At 30.7% G+C, this 18,707-nt stretch overlaps 1 protein-coding gene across 2 annotated transcripts in view; it reads right to left on the bottom strand.

The window, feature by feature from the left end:
- The window catches only part of LOC145240010 (transcription elongation factor SPT5-like), a 79,443-nt gene that overhangs the window by 13,041 nt on the left and 47,695 nt on the right, over nt 1–18,707 (bottom strand). For both annotated transcript variants that reach the window (XM_080103614.1, XM_080103615.1), the window contains 5 exons: nt 13,775–13,872; nt 11,403–11,472; nt 7,260–7,385; nt 3,690–3,815; nt 88–389 (listed from right to left, as the gene is read on the bottom strand). In XM_080103614.1, coding sequence (XP_079959740.1) covers nt 88–389; nt 3,690–3,815; nt 7,260–7,385; nt 11,403–11,472; nt 13,775–13,872 — 722 coding nt within the window. The remainder of the gene's footprint in view (nt 1–87; nt 390–3,689; nt 3,816–7,259; nt 7,386–11,402; nt 11,473–13,774; nt 13,873–18,707) is intronic.

The following is an 18,707-nucleotide window of genomic DNA, read 5'->3' as shown; positions in this document are numbered from 1 at the left end:
CTTCTTAAGAATTATTATCCTAAGAAGCACCAAATATTGCCTGATTGGATTAAAAAAAAAAAAATTTTTAATTTAAAAGCAACGTACAGAACATTGGCAAGACGCGTCCGATCCACAGAAATAATCTTGCAGTAAGAATGAAGTTCGACACGTGCTGTTGATCCCGTGGCATCTTTAACGATACCAATATAACCTTTGAATGGACCTTGGATAATACGAACTGTCTCGCCAATAAGGTCTCGATCTCTCTGAGTGAAGGATCCACGACCCCGACCAGCTTGCCCACCAGAAGGTGAACTCTGCTGTCCACCGCTTGGATGAGATGGACTTGATAACCTTGGTGACATCGGGGTAAAACCTCCGAGTGAATTCAAACTAGAGTTGCTTCGCTGAAAGAAAAAGAAAAGCATTTAAATGAAATGTAATCGTATGAATGAAAAGCAATATTTTCTTAATGGTCAGATTTTTTAACCGCCCCCTTTTTTTTGGCGGGGGGGGGGGATTATTTGCATTGTTTAGATTTTCATTTTGTTATTTTCACACATTTTATTTGATGTAACCTTTGACCTTCTTCAGGTCAATCTTCTCAAATTTATGAATCTACATGCACTGATGACATGACAGTTAAATGCACTGAGGTACAATCAGTTTTAAGTTTTAATTGGAACAAATACATCGAGGACATTGCCATGGCTGCTGCAAAAAAGATGGGCTCCCTCTACCATGATAGAAAATTAATTATACCTGAGAATACCCTATTGAACCTTCACCAATAAGATTTTTTTTTTTTTACATAGGCATCATCACTTATCAAGGCCCAGAGGCCACTTAAGGATCAGGGTTAAAGAGTGTACAGTAGTCAATTGGAAAATATAGTAATCGTTAGTAGTGGAAATTTGGTAAATTTGTTAAGTGGAACGGGCTCATACTAAACAATATATATATATATATATATATACACACACCCAGTCATATATACTCCTATAAATTCGTTTTTCCTTTGTGTGTATGGATATTCATATTAAAAACCCTCTTTTCTACTTATTTAAAAAGAAAATACAATTTTCTTATATATGGGTTGTGTGGAATTGCATTCATTAGCAAAATATCTAGCTAATTTGCATATTCTTTTAAACATTCATTTTAATTCCCTATTAGTTGCTTTGGTTTTCTAATGGGATAATCATTTTTAATTAACTATTACATGTAATTATATTAATGCAGATATTCTACATGATTTATACTTGCGTAATATTTGCGTAAAAAGTTTATAGTAAACACAAAATTGTTTCCATATATATTTATGTATACGTATATATTTTTTTTTAACAAATTTTGCCTACCAAACTCATCCTAGAGTTTTTGGTCTACAGACATGAAACTTCATATATAAGGTATTTGAATCCATGCAAAACTTTATATTTGGGTTTTAGCCCAGAAAAATCAGTGCAAAAGTGTGAAAATTTAAAAAAAATTAAATTTGCCAGGTGAAGGTCGAACGCTGGCATTACGAATTCATAAGGTAGTTGCTATTGGTTCATGTTTTAATTTTTAACCTTGCAGTAAACATGCTTTCGTAGCCCAGTCATTGACGGCAGAGGCAAATAAATCGTGAGCTGAACGTTTTTGTTTCGATTCTCAGTGGTGGCGCATGAGTCTTTTTTTTTTAATACTTTTTAAATCATTACTATATATTGCATCTATCCATCTATCTATAAAAGTGAAAATGTCTGTCTGTCTTTTCTCTATGGTAGTTAAGGAAGACTATTATACAGAAAGGCATTACTTTACATATTCACACTTTTTAATATATACACACGCACATAACCTTATGAACAGTACATAGTGCCCGAGCAAAGCCAGGCGGAACTGCTAGTCAAGAATATAGTCATGTTTTATTTTATATCTTTTAATATTTTTTAAAATGGCCAAAAAATTGATGCAAGCATCCCAAAAATTTCTGTGATTAAAAGTGACAAATAGTTTCCATAGTTTTCCAAAAGAAATAGAATTTTAATTAATGAAATTAGTTTTCCTAAAGAAAAAAAATTTGAATTAATGAAATTAGTTTTCCTAAAGAAAAAAAATTTTAATTAATGAAATTAATCAAATTTTTATTAATGAAATTATATAGTTTTCCAAAAGAAAAAGAATTTTAATGAAATTAATCAAATTTTAATTAATGAAATTAGTTTTCCGAAAGAAAAAGAATTTTAATTAATGAAATTGGTTTTCCTAAAGATAAAAAAAAATTAATTAATGAAATTAATTAAATTTTAATTAATGAAATTATATAGTTTTCCAAAAGAAAAAAAAAATTTTAATAGAATATATTTGTTGTTTTCAAGTCGGTTTCTATTTAACCCATAGTTGGGACCCTAACAGGTACTACCACTCCGGGTCAGAGTGGACCTGGGAGCAATGGTAATTAAAGGGTGGCTCCACACTCCCCAAAGCCCACAAGCTGGAGCCTCACCACTGGATATAGTTTAAGGTCATATCCAGGACTCCCATTGAGGGACTTTTACCCTCTGCAGGGGGGCAGTCGGCGTATTCTAATGCCCCACCGACAGGGCCACTATGGAAGGAAGAAATTACTGAGGATACAGTTAAGAGATTCAACATTCTTATCTCGTCGTCGGGGTTAACCACCTGAAGAAGGCTAGAGGATGAGTTGGCCGAAACGTCATGAAACAACAATGAAGATGAGTATAATAGTCGACAAATAAATAATGAAATTATATAGTTTTCCACAAAAAAAAAAAAATATTAATACACAGTGGAACAATAAAATTGTCGCCCTAGAAAAGACGACATGATTCCATTTCCGTTTGATGAAACCGGTTTTCTATTTTTTGTTGCAGGCCATCTACTAGTCGGCCAGTTGTGTACAAATCCCACAAGCGGTAGGAGCCTTTTATCATGTCTGAGTGATAGAATGTTCAACAAACAAATTGGAGATGTGCCGCTGTACAACTCATGCTCTCTACCAATCCAAATTATGACAACAGGACCATTGCCAGCACCCTCAAAATGCATCGCTTAATCGCCACAAATAACAGGGACATGCTCACGGTGCTGAAAACAAAGTTTCCAGCCACGGTTATGGTCTTTGGTGTGGTTTCAAATTAGGGCCACATCATGCCACCTCACATCTTCAAAGTGAGCTTGAAAGTCAACACCAAAGTGTATTTGGATGTGTTTTTTAAGAGCATGATGATCCCCCTGGTGCAATTTAGGTGGTCGCTGGCAGACTCTGGATATGGCAGCAGCATTTGAAGTCCAAAGAGACCCAGGCTTGGCTTCAGGAGTGCTATCACATATCCTTCTCTCATTGACCCATCTCTCCTTCCCAATATGAACTCGCTGGACTACTTTGTTTGGTCATACATCGATTACAGTACTAACATGACCTCCCCCTCCCACAACACTAAAGCCAGCCTGATCGCTTCTATTTGCCGAGCTCCTACCAGTGCTTGTGGAAAAGGCATGCTCCTAGTTCCAGACCAGGCGATAATTGAGGCTGAAGGCAGTAACATTGAATAGATGTCAGCTCCACTACATATTATAATCAAGTTACCAAATAGAGCTGTAGTGTTGTTTTCTTTAAAGCGACACTTTTATCGTTCGACCCTGTAAAATACAAAATTATACGAAACGAATCCGAGATAAATATGAGGTTTACTTACCCGTGACCCACCAGCCAAAGTAACATGACGCGTTCGACAAACAAAATAGCCACCGTTATCTGTCATCATCCGGGACATGAGGAAGGCATAACTGCGATACAAATGTTTCACTTCACCTTGCAAACCCTTGGAAAAAAAAAAAAAAGTTACATTTTAATCAATCCTTTTACTTACATGAACAACTTGTTTACATTTTTGATTCATTTTACTTCAATCAAAGTTGTAAGAAATCAAGATACTTCCTACCTTGGCCTTACATTTGATCTCTATATGAAATACATAAATATTTAGGTCTTCGATTAAAGTTCTCCTCCACCTCGCAAACGCTGAGATAGTAAATGAAATGACATAAATCGTCCTATCACTAATTAAGTAGTTAATTATATATATGTATTAATTATATCTTTTATATATATATATCTTACTTTATATATATATATATATATGTATATATATCTTACTTTATATATATATGTGTATATATATATATATATATATATATGTATATATCTTACTTTATATATATATGTGTATATATATATGTATATATCTTACTTTATATATATGTATATATCTTACTTTATATATATATATATATATCTTGCTTTATATATATATATATATATATCTTGCTTTATATATATATATATCTTGCTTTATATATATATATATCTTGCTTTATATATATATATCTTGCTTTATATATATATATATATCTTGCTTTATATATATATATATATCTTGCTTTATATATATATATATATCTTGCTTTATATATATATATATATCTTGCTTTATATATATATATATATCTTGCTTTATATATATATATATCTTGCTTTATATATATATATATATATATATATATATATATATATCCTACTTTATTTATATATATATATATCCTACTTTATATATATATATATATATCCTACTTTATATATATATATATATATATCCTACTTTATATATATATATATATATCTTACTTTATATATATACATCTTACTTTATATATATACATCTTACTTTATCTTCTATATATATAAAAGCCAAACGTCTGTGTGTATGTATGTATGTTTGTTTGTAACGCTAAAACTTTTGAAAGACGGAACCAAACTTGACAAATTTGGTATCATATCGAAGCCCCATCACCCGGATGACAAATATCGAAATTTCACGTCAAACGGACCACTAGAAGTTGGTCAACTGATCAGTTATCTTCGAGGGGGGCCCCCAAAAAACCTGTCATTATCTATATATATAAAAGACAAATATTTGTTTGTAACGCTAAAACTTGAGATGAAAGATTCCTCTCCCCTAAGAATAAAACATATGTTCAATATCTGCTTTTGTTTTTTCATTGTTTATACGGTCCCGAGCAACGCCGAGTAGACCTGCTAGTATATATATATATCTTACTTTATATATATACATCTTACTTTATATATATACATCTTACTTTATATATATACATCTTACTTTATATATATGTATATATATATATACATCTTACTTTATATATATACATCTTACTTTATATATATACATCTTACTTTATATATATGTATATATATATATATCTTACTTTATATATATGTATATATATATATCTTACTTTATATATATGTATATATATATATATCTTACTTTATATATATGTATATATATATATATCTTATTTTATATATATGTATATATATATATATCTTACTTTATATATATGTATATATATATATATATCTTACTTTATATATATGTATATATATATCTTACTTTATATATATGTATATATATATATATCTTACTTTATATATATGTATATATATATCTTACTTTATATATATGTATATATATATCTTACTTTATATATATATATATATATATATATCTTACTTTATATATATGTATATATATATCTTACTTTATATATATGTATATATATATCTTACTTTATATATATATATATATATTACTTTATATATATATATATATATATATCTTACTTTATATATATATATATATATATATATGTATATATATATCTTACTTTATATATATATGTATATATATCTTACTTTATATATATATATATGTATATATATCTTACTTTATATATATATATATATATATATATAAAGTAAGATATATCTTACTTTATATATATATATATATATATAAAGTAAGATATATCTTACTTTATATATATATATATCTTACTTTATATATATATATATATATATATATATATATATCTTACTTTATATATATATATATCTTACTTTATATATATATATATATATATATATATATATATATATATCTTACTTTATATATATATATATATCTTACTTTATATATATATATATATATATCTTACTTTATATATATATATATATCTTACTTTATATATATATATATCTTACTTTATATATATATATATATATCTTACTTTATATATATATATATATATATATATATCTTACTTTATATATATATATATATCTTACTTTATATATATATATATATATATATATATATATATCTTACTTTATATATATATATATATATCTTACTTTATATATATATATATATATCTTACTTTATATATATATATATATATCTTACTTTATATATATATATATATATATCTTACTTTATATATATATATATATATATATATATATATATATATATATATATTTCCATTTACACAAGTAAAATCCAAGGAAATCCCGTAATTAGAAGATGGTCCAAAATAATCCAAAGACATGGAATAATTCACAAAAATGTGTACAAGGGAAAAAGGGGGAAAAAATTCCAATAATATTAAAAGAAAAAGAAAATATGCTTTTCACTCTACTGCCGAGACATAAATATAAATAAGAAAGATCAGGGAAAAAAAAAAAATTGAATAGTGATAGAATTAAATATAAAATAGAAAAACAAGTGTCAAAATGGCCCAGACATTTTATTTAATTTTTATTTTTTATTTTTTATTTTTTTATTTATTGTTTATTTATTATTTTCTATTTATTTATTAATTTATTTATTTTCCATTTAGTTTCTTCTAACAACTCTTGCTGACATTTTTTAAGTGATGACCTGTACATTTCAGTTGACCTATATTATTTTGCCATATATATATTTTTTTGCGGCTTTTAACATTTCCTGTTTTATTTTTTTACTAATAGTGACAATTAACAAAGATTCAGTTAAAAATTGAATCATAGAAAAGTCTTATAATTGACTTGAAAATTGACGTTTTTTTTTTATAATTTATGGACATACCCTCATACCCAAGGTCCGATTTTTTTGCAATACAGAGCTAACCCCTTTTCCTTAGTTGAAAAAAGACATGGAGTTTACACCTGACAATGGTTGGAGGGTTCATTGACCGAATTGTTGTGCCAATCACACCCAAGATGAGAATAATTGTCCAAACAATCGATGCAAACATCGATTCAGTTTTGTCTTATGACAACAACCATTTTTGGTTTATTAAATTGCATTTAAAAAAAAAACGAAAAAAGAAAGAAAAGACCTCATCGTTGAAGAAGCTGAACTTACCGAGTGCAATCCATCGTTGACGTTAACAATATCTTTCACATGAATGTTGTTGTTATCCGAATCCAGGGCCACTGCATTTCGAGTGTCTCTTTTCCGTGTAACAGACTGTGGTTTCACACCCGAAACCTGAAATTAAAATAACAAAATACACGTTCTTCAATGTGTTTTTTTTTTTTAAATCATTTATCATTACAAAGCAGAAACATTCTGGAATAAAAAATTTAGAATTTCAGGAATGGCATTAATAAATTCAAAAATTTTAAGACAGAAATCCAAGATAAATCATTTTTTCAGTTCATGTTCTGAATTCTCAATATTAAAAAGAAGAATACAGATGAATTATGATGGAACGAAAATATCATATTCTAAAAATCACAAAAAATTAATCAAATAGATTTATTTTTAGCTAAGAAAATCTAATTTTACGAGTAAAAAAGGAATGACTTCCCTGCATTGCTATCTTGAAAATAATCTCAAAAAACAATGGAGATAACTCAATAATTCAAGCTTGCAAGATCTTTGTAGCAATGTCTACAAATTCCCATTAATCGCTTAAAGATTTTCTTAAAAAAGATACTTGATCAATTTATGATTTTTGGAATATGATAATTTGGATTCACACGGGTACATACATCATACAGATTCTTCTTCATTTTTGTTTTTCATTAAATGCGGGGTAATTCTGTACAAGAACCGGAAAGAAGTATTGCTAATATATAAAAGTGAAAATGTGTGTATGTATGTATGTGCATTCACTTTTTCTGTATGTCTACAAAAGGCTTTTTTCGGCGTGATTTTCGGTTGGCTCGCTCCTTCTTAAAAATTTTTATATGCTGTTTAAATAATAATATCTACAACTAAGGAACTCAGGTTGCGGCTATCTTTAATTTACCCGACTTTTACAAGCTATTTTTGAGAAATTTTTTGATCGCCGCATAGCGGGGAAAACAGAAACTGGCTTCCAGCGCAAAACTAGGTCAAACATCACGCAACTTAACGTTCTCGCACCTGTTCGTTTTATAAACGTCAACTTAACACATTTATCCATTCATCTATTCCCGTGGTCGAGATGGTTAGGGCGCAGGTTTTTTTTTCATTTCCTTTCCACCTCCGCATCAAAAGTTCAGGGTTCAAGCCTACCTTTCTACTAAAACTTTTTTTCTTTTACACCTCCAAACACCCAGCCAACGTTTTTTTTTTAAGCAGGGTTGTTTTCATCTACCTCTACCCCCCCCCCAACACACACACACCTCCAAACACCCAGGCAACGCCAGGTACCCCCCGCTAGTCTATTATATAAAGCGAAAATGTGTGTGTGTGCATTTTTTTTGCATGTCCACCAAAGGCTTTTTATGTCACTCATTCTTACAACTTTTTATATGCTTTCTAGATTATAAAACGATGTCGTCTGTCTTTTATGTTACAAAATTCACGCTGTGATTCATTTCTCTATGGCGTGATGCTTGACCTAGAAAAGCAGACGTTGACGTTCATTTAAGCACCTGCTTTTTTAACCGTTCAATTTAAACCATTCTCACTTCTTTGCCTTGTTAGCACCGTGGTAAGTTATCAGGCTTTCTTTTTCGACTTCACCTCAAGGCTTTGGGTTCGAGCCTACCTCCCTACCAAAACTTTTTTTTTCTTTTACACCTCCGAACATCCAGGCAACGCCGGGCATATACGCTAGTCTATCTATAAATATAAAAGCGAAAACGTGTGTGTGTGTGTGCGCGTTTTCGTGTATGTCCAAGAAAGGCTTTTTTCCAAGAACCAATCGATCGCCTCACAACTTCTTAAAACTTTTTATATCGCGCCTAAATAATAATATCTACGAGTTAACAACAAGAGTCACCTGTCTATTTAATTTGCCCCACTTTGAAAAGATAAATATTCAATAATTTTCGATCGCCGCATGTGCATTAAGCTTTTTCGTATAAAAAAAGAAGCGAACAGACTCGCGGTAAATAAAACACTGTCCCGCACTCAAAGTTGACGTCATTAACTCGTCAAAACCAGGCACCTGCCATTAAATGTTGCACGTTTTTTTTCACACTTTATTATTTTCCAACTGCGGATCAAGGCTTAATTTTTTTTTTTAAAACAAACACCCGGACAACGATTTTTCTTTTCATTGACCCAAAAACACACACACCTACAAACACCCGGGCAACGCCAGGTACCCCCCCCCCCCGCTAGTCTATAAATATAAAAGCGAAAATGTATTTATGTATGTGTGTACGCTTTTCCTCGATGTCCACAAAAGGCTTCTTTCAGAGAAGCGCTCGCTCGCTTCACAACTTCTTAAAACTTTTTATATCATCTATAAATTGTAATATCTCACACTTAACCACGGAGCTCGCCTGTCTATTTAATTTTATTGACTTTCAAACGTTAATTATTCCACATTTCCCGCATCTGCACGTTACATTCGGTTTTCGGTATAAAAAAAAGCGAAACTCGACTCTAATCACAGGCCCAGAGCCAGTGGTTCGACTTCGTCATATCAGACGGGGGAGCGGGTTTTTAAAAACAAACAAACCGATTTATTGACCTCATTAAAAACTGTCCCGCACAAAATGCTAACTGCTGAATAGCTATCGCCGTCACATCAATCAAAAACGCGCATCTGTTTTTTTTTTCACACTTTACTATTTTCCAACTGCGCGTCGTCAAGGCTTTTTTTTTTCACGGGCACCTGTTTTTTTTCACACACACCTACAAACACCCGGGCAACACCAGGTACCCCTCGCTAGTATATATATATATATATATATATATATATATATATATATATATATATATAAAAGGCAAAATGTGTGTGTGTGTGTTTGTATGTCTCGCAAAAATTTTCAACACGTTATGGATCCTGACCAGATCGATATTGTGTTGAAGCTCGATGTCTTGGACAACAAATATCGAAAAATTAACCAACAACATTCATTCCTTTACCCACAACTGGGCAGTTTTGTACAAGGAGGGGTCACTTTTCACAAAGTCATTGTACGTGCTTGCAATGACTAGCCTTAATTTGACTGGCAGCAAAGTCGTATGTCATGGTGGTAAGCGGTTTTGGGTATTTTTCACTTTCTTTTCCCCTTCGTGTTACAGGTTCAAGCCTGCTGAAACATTTTTTTTTTTATTTTGAGGCTTACGTAATAGATTTTTATCCTTTTCAAAATAAAACTGAATTATTTTACTGTTCGCTTAAACTTTTTTTTTTTATTTCGAGGCTTACATAATAGATTTTTATCCTTTTAAAACAAAAATTTAATTATTTTACCGTTCGCTTAAACATTTTTTTTTATTTCGAGGCTTACGTAATAGATTTTTATCCTTTTAAAACAAAAATTTAATTATTTTACCGTTCGCTTAAACATTTTTTTTTATTTCGAGGCTTACGTAATAGATTTTTATCCTTTTAAAACAAAAATTTAATTATTTTACCGTTCGCTTAAACATTTTTTTTTATTTCGAGGCTTACGTAATAGATTTTTATCCTTTTAAAACAAAAATTTAATTATTTTACCGTTCGCTTAAACATTTTTTTTTATTTCGAGGCTTACGTAATAGATTTTTATCCTTTTAAAACAAAAATTTAATTATTTTACCGTTCGCTTAAACATTTTTTTTTATTTCGAGGCTTACGTAATAGATTTTTATCCTTTTAAAACAAAAATTTAATTATTTTACCGTTCGCTTAAACATTTTTTTTTATTTCGAGGCTTACGTAATAGATTTTTATCCTTTTAAAACAAAAATTTAATTATTTTACCGTTCGCTTAAACATTTTTTTTTATTTCGAGGCTTACGTAATAGATTTTTATCCTTTTAAATCAAAAACCGAATTATTTTACCATTCGTTTAAACTTTTTTTTTTTTATTATTTCAAGGCTTACATAATAGATTTTTATCCTTTTAAAACAAAAACCGAATTATTTTACCGTTCGCTTAAACTCTTTTTTTTTTTTCACACCTCTCTCCACCCAAGCTGCGTCTATTTTTTTTTTGTTTGTATTGACTCCTTTTTTTTTTTTTATTGACTCCTTACTACACCACATCTCCACAACCATGCAATGCCGAGTACCCCCGCTAATCAAATTTAAATAAAACTTTTGAAAAATAAAAAAAACAATAATCACTCACTTTGTTGTGCATATTGAGAACCTGGAAATTTTCTTTCTCCAGCCGTACAATGACGCCTACAGTTTGATGGCTGAAAGGAAATTTCAACAATAATGAAATATCATGCTTTGAAATGTTTACAATGAAGAGTGATGGTTTCATTAACGGCATATCAATCCTTTTCATGTTATTTAATTCTGAAAGTTGTTTATATGTTAGAATATTTATTCAGCGTTTGGTTTGGTTTTTTGCATAAGAAAATTGTGTTCTTTGTTTTCGGCTTTGCAGAACATGATTGGGCTTTGCAAATGGAAAGAAAAAAAGCAATAACCTTAATGTTTGATGGATTTTAGATCAGGAAGCCAATATCTTCATAGAGCCTGATCTGGTAGAAGGTGATAATTTGGATTATTCAAACTACTATTCTCATCTTAGACGTATTTTCACAATGTTTGGCAAAGAACTAAAAAGGTATATATTTTAAAATTCAAAACGCTATACATTCAAGATGCGAGGATACTAAAATGAGCTCTCGGTTGGTTTCAATAAAAAGCAGGGCAATGTTGGCAGCTGGTTTGGCTGCCCCATACTCAGCATTACAATCTTCAAAGGAAGAAAATTAAAAAAAAAAAATTTTTTTTTAATTTTCTAAATAAATAAATCAAATAAAATTTGCATTAACGTTTTTTGTACACATGTGTGCATATTTATAAATTTATACATTAAAGTCAGTTCATTCTTACCTATTTCTTATCCATTTGATGATAGCTCAAATGGTGATGACTAAGGTTGAAGCACTATATGTTTTGGTTTCAATTCTAGCTGATGATACCCAATTCACTTTCTTTTTTTTTTTAACTTTTGCAATCACTACTATAAATTATAATGTAAAATTATAATGTATAATAATCGATAAAGAATTGACTCTATAATAAAAAAAATCTGTATCAATTAAAATATATTTAAGCATAGTTTATGACTGAGTAATACCAGGCACCCAGCTAGTATATATATATATATATATATATATATATATATATATATATATATATATATAACCTATTGTCCCAAGGTATATAAATTTTAAACTTATTGAAATGATACTTTGTGCAATGATTAAAAATGAATTAAAATGGATTCAAATTGAATGAAATATTTCATCCATTTATTACATTGTTAGAAAAACATTTTTTTTTTTAACATTTTATGGGATTTAAATTTTTAACTATTGAATTGATACTTTGTGCAATTAATTAAAATGGATTCAAATTGAATGAAAATATTTTTAATTTAAATTTTTCTCCACAAAAACATTCAGTTCTCTAAGTTTTATTTTCACTTAATTTGCTTCATAGTAGTGTTGGCTCAAAATATTCAGAAATTATCTTCCTTTAACCATATGTAAGTTATTCCCCGGTTAATCATACTATCCAATTTGAAAATGCACTCTACTTCTAGAAAAGAAAAACATAATTCTACCTCACACAGGAATGTATAAATCAGATTCAGCCTCTCTTTTTGGCTGGTTTTTGAGTCAGTCAAATATTGTCATTCTTAGAATGGTGTTCACAAATGTTTCATCAGGCACCACTTTTGCTTGTAGTTAGACAAAACTCCCAGACAGCTTGTCATTTTTACATAGCTCTTTTCTGGTCCCAGCTATACATCCCAGACAATTTCACTTATTCTTACTTATTAAAAGGCTCAATGAATTCTTTGTATAATTGTTAAAATGTTTTGTTTTTGTACAGAATTCCTCCATGATAAAAAAGAAAAAGAAAACTATGTATGATGTATGTACCCATGACGAAATATCATATTCCAAAAAAAAAATCACATAAATTGATCAAGTAGTTTTATTTTTATAAAGAAAATTATTTTTAAGTGATTAATGGGAATTTGTAGGCATTACAACATAAATCTAGTAAGTATGAAGTATTGCTGAGTTATCTTTTTTTGTGGTTTAAGATATTTTTCAAAATGATGGACGAGGCAGTCACTTCTCAGATGCTCAAAAAATTTCATTTTCCTATTTAAAAATAAAACTGATCAATTTGCATGATTTTTGGAACATGATATTTTCTTTCTGTCACAGGTATGTAAATCATAATAATTTGTCATTATTTTATGGACAGGAACCAAACGATATTAATATTCTTAGACATTTTATAAGATAACATTTTTTTTTTAAATTATGTTTGTTTTCAATTATGTTTGTTTTCATAAATTTAAAAAATGCAGGGGACAATATTTGCTGTTCCGCAGTAGCACATCATAAAAGGAACAAAGAAGCAACCATGACACCCACCCGACGAGGCGTCATAATCACCGATAATGACACATTAGCCATGATGGATTTTGTTTTTCAAAACTAAAATTAAAGAAATACTCACTCTAACTGCACTAAATCTCCAAACTGGAATTGTCCAAGCGAATCCACACCAGTGGCCATGTCTGTGCAAAGTTGGAGATGTTCTGGCAATACTTTCAGCTTAGAATAAAAATTTAAAAAGATGAGAACATGAAAACAAAAATCTTTAAAAAACATTTATCAGAAACTACTTTCATCAACAAGATTCAGTGATATCATTTCAGTTTTCATTGATATTAATTTTGGTGCCAGTCCATAACCAACCCCCGTGAAGAAACAAAAATAAAAAATCTTTATAGCGTGTATACCTGTGATGGAAAAAAATACTGTACACCAAAAATCACGTAAATGATCAAATAGTTTTATTAAAAAAAAAAATCAAATTTTGTGGCTAAACTATGATAGACGATTTCTTAACAGCATTTTGCAGGACAACGGAAATATTTACAAATAATTCAAACACTTGCAAGGCTTTAGAAAACCATTCTTAACATAAGGTAGAGTGGGGCTACAAATTCACATAAATCGCTCAAAAATGGTACTTTTATAAAAATAAAACAACTTGATCAAGTTTCGTGATTTTTTTGTGTACAATATTTTCTTTCCCGTCACAGGTACATACGTCAGAAAATTTTATTTTTGTTTTTTCTTGGGGAAGGAGTTATATATGAGTACCTTATTTTATTTTATTTTTTTTTTAAATAATAATGTTCAATAGTCAAGAGATAAGTCCTATTTTCATGCTCAAGTTAAAACCGGAGTTATCTCCCTTACATTATACGAGTTAGTGCTTATATCAAAAAAAAAAAGTGATAAGAAAAAGTAAATTTCATTAATACTCTAAGCATAAAATGAAAAGAAAATTTAAGACATTGAAAAGGTATACACTTTATTAGACAAATATTTTTATCTATATATATAAAAGCGAAAATGTATGTGTGTATGTGTGTTCGCTTTTTCTGTATGTCTTCAAAAGGCTTTCTCCAGCGGATTCTCGAGGCCATTGCTCATTTTTAAAACTTTTTATATCACGTCTAAATGATAATATCTATGACTTAACAACGGTGGTCGCCTCTCTATTTAATTTGCCCGATTTTGAAACGTTAATTATTCGATATTTTTGGATCTGCACGTGTTGCATTTGTTTTTTCGATATAAAAAAAAAAGCGAAACTCGATTCGAAATACTGGCCTACGGCCAGTGGTCTCTAAAAAGCTATTTAACGTTTGGTCAATGTCAGCTTCGGCATATCAGACGGTTGCTTTCATTTCGAGACAAGACACTTCCCCTAATAAACAGGGAGCTGTTTTGTTCCAAAGTTAGTTAAAAACAAACAAACCGGTTTATTGAACTCATTAAAAACTGTCCCGCAGAAAATGTTAACTGCTGAATACCTATCGCGTACCATCGCTGCATGTGCATTAAGCTTTTTCGTATAAAAAAAACAGACTCGCGTTAAATAAAACACTGTCCCGCACTCAAAGTTCACGTCAATAACTCATCAAAAACGGGCACCTGTTTCTTTTTTGTTTTTTTTCGCACTTTACTATTTTCCATTACTATTTCTATTTGTTTTTTTAACAACCAACGATTTTTCTTTTTATTTACCCAAAACCACACACACTTCCAAACACCCAGGCAACGCCGGGTACCCCTCACTAGTCTAATAATAAAAAGCATATATTAGGTTTCTGATTTAGCTTAGTGATAACATTTTGTTTTGGATAACCGAGTTTGCCTAATCAAATTAGCATAAAACCATAAAATCAATCGAACAATGTTCACAAATTGAAAAGATTAAATAAACTTGTAAATGCACATGAAAATAAAAATTATATAAAACTACAACAATGAACAATGTTTGTTGATTTGATGCACCATTAACGAAGGATGAATTAAGCCGATTGATGTTTGGTAAGATAAAACCGACAAGCCGATTTTTTTTGAATATGTTGTTTTTTTTTGTTTTTTTTACACAGTGGTCACCACTTATCAAGGCCCGTAAGCCACTCAGGGATAAGGGTTATTGCAAGTACATTACGTTAGTGTGGAGATTTGATGAAGTGTTTACTTAAAGGGGCAGTTCATTAGGAATTTATTAACGTTAGACTTGAAGCCATCCAAGTTGTAGTCAGGTGGGAAGCAGGCAGACGGAACAGAGTTCCACAGGCGTGCAGTTCTAAGAAAGAAGCTTTGTTCATGGAATCCACGCTTTGATTTAGGCACAGATAAAGAGTCAAAACAATAGTATTTAATTATGTCGAAAATAGTAATATATCCAAAAATTATGACAAGTCATCAAGTAGAAAATTATTTATAGTTATAATTTATACAGAAAAATGGGGGGAAATTGCATTTTCTCTGGATGTGAACACCTTGAAGCTTGCAAATGCAAGGGACATATCTGCCTTTTCAACGCTAATGGCTGACGTTTTAGCTGATAGCAATACATTTTATTACTAAAAACAATAATAGTTGTTGTAATTAATTAATTTTCATACTTTTTGGATATATTACTATTTTCGACATGACAAGTAAGTACTGTTGTTTTGGTTTAAAACAACATATTTAAAAACAATCGAGCTGTCGATTATCTTAACAAGCACCAGCCGACTTCCCACTGTGGAACACACAGCATCCTGGACAAACACAGACCACACGTGACAGTTTGCAATGGCCAAGATAGTGATGAGCAACCAGAGCCAGTGATAGACACCATGGACCTGTAGACAAGAGCTAGGTTCAGTCAGCTTTAATTGTGAGTAACTACATTTTCACCAGACTTCTCAGATGTTTTCACCAACTGTAAAGTGGTTCTAGAGCTATCGTTACATAGATAAACTCTTCCGAATTGCAGTGTGTAGTGCAGTCAAGCAAGCGACGTCTCCTCTTTTAAAGCAGTGTTAGTAAACAGAACTTTTTTTTTTGCATGTGACAGAACATGAAACTTCTTAGAACAAAATCAATTGAAATAATCATGATTAGAGCAAGTTAAATGTCTTAACTGTATTAAAAACATGTATTTTTTTTTTGTTTACTACTGAAACAAACTCGACAACGTCCGTGTAATAAATGTCCTAAATTATCTTTTCATTTAATGCTTATTTTTTTGATGAAACCTAGTTACCTCCCTTGCATTATCCAACCTTTTAATTTAACAGACTTAATTTTTTGTATTTTTTGGACTATCGTTCTCGATTGTTTTTCTCACAACGTTTCAGCTGATGCAACCTTTGACTGTCTTCAGATGCATTCATACTGGATGTTATTAGTGAATGGTGAAAATATGTTGTTTTTTTTTTGCTTCCCCAACGAGCATAACTGTTAGAAATTCAAAACACAAATACTGCCAAGTCTATTTCTTTTTAAATAAATTTTAAATAATCTATAAATATAAAAGCGAAAATGTATGTATGTGTGTTCGCTTTTTCTGTATGTCTACAAAAGGCTTTTTTCAGAGAAGCGGTCGGTCGGTTCACAACTTTTTAAAACTTTTTATATCACATATAAATCATAATATCTCACAGTTAACAACGAAGCTCGCCTGTCTATTTAATTTGCACAATTTCAGGAAGATAAATATTCGACATTTGTCGCTCGCCGCATGTGGGTTAGTCTTTCTCCGATAACATCTTGGGAAGCGTTCCCGCAGTAAATGAAATACTATCCCGCACTCAAACTTGACCTCATTAACTCATTAAAACGGGCACCTGCCAAATCCAAGTAATTAAATAAATTAAAACGTGTTTCCGTTAGCATCTCACGGTAGGGCAATGGTTAACGTCGCACTTTTTTTTTTCACACTTTAATTTACAACTTTGCCTCAAGGGTTCGGGTTCGATCCTCATACTTACTTTATTTTTTAAACCCCCCCCCCCCCGAGTTTCCACACACACCTCCAAACACCCGGGCAACGCAGAGTACCCCTCGCTAGTCTATATATATAAAAGCAAAAATGTATGTTCGCTTTTTGTGTATGTTCACAACTTCTTAAAACTTTTTATATCACATATAAATCATAATATCTCCGAGATAACAATGGAGCTCGCCTGTCTATTTAATTTGCTCAACTTCAGAAAGATAAATATTCAACATTTGTCGCTCGCCGCATGTGGGTTAGGCTTTTATCTATAATAAAAGCGACACTAATTCTGGCTGTATATTTCCGGTCGCGATTGCCGGAAATGTCCGAAAGCAATGAGCTTTACTCAATGAGGAAATATTGATTCAATTTGGACAAGTGGAGCTGTTTCCCCCTACCCCCAACATCTTGGAAAAAAAAAAAAAGCGTTCCACACTAAATGATACCCCGCAGTCAAAAGTTGACCTCATTAAGTCATTAAAACGTGCACCTGCTAATTTAAGTAATTAAATAAATTCAAACATGTTTCCGTTAGCATCTCGCGGTGGCCCAATGGTTAACGTCGCACTCTTTTTTTTTTCACACTTTAATTTCCAACTTTGCCTCAAGGGTTCGGGTTTGATCCTCATACTTACCTACCAAAACATTTTTTTTTATTTTAACCCCCCCCCCCAGTTTAGATTTACCCAAAACCACACACACCTCCAAACACCCGGGCAACGCTGGGTACCCCTCGCTAGTTTTTAATAAATCTGGGTCCATTCAATCTTTTTGATATCGTCCAAAACATTGTGAGAAAAACAAGCAAGATGAGAACAATAATACAAAAGAATAATTATCAATCCTCGAAAGGCTTTTTTTCTCGACAAGATTACATTTATTTAGAAGTTTCCTTATACTTCCTAGATTATGATATCTCAGATTTGAAAACAGACGTCGTGGTCTACATTTATTTTGATTGATTTTTAAAAAATTCCCTCTATTCCGTCCTTTCGCGTGTTTGTTTCTCTTTTTCGTATAAGTAAAGCGAAACTAATCGAAGCGAACATGTTCACCGGCCTTCTCAGCCGGGACATCCAGAAAGGCAATTAGC

The sequence above is a fragment of the Euprymna scolopes genome, chromosome 19 (assembly GCF_053919585.1).
Source record: "Euprymna scolopes isolate OS-2025 chromosome 19, ASM5391958v1, whole genome shotgun sequence".
NCBI lineage: Eukaryota > Metazoa > Mollusca > Cephalopoda > Sepiida > Sepiolidae > Euprymna > Euprymna scolopes.
Note: the sequence above shows the minus strand (reverse complement) of the source record. Positions and strands in the feature narration are given on the sequence as shown.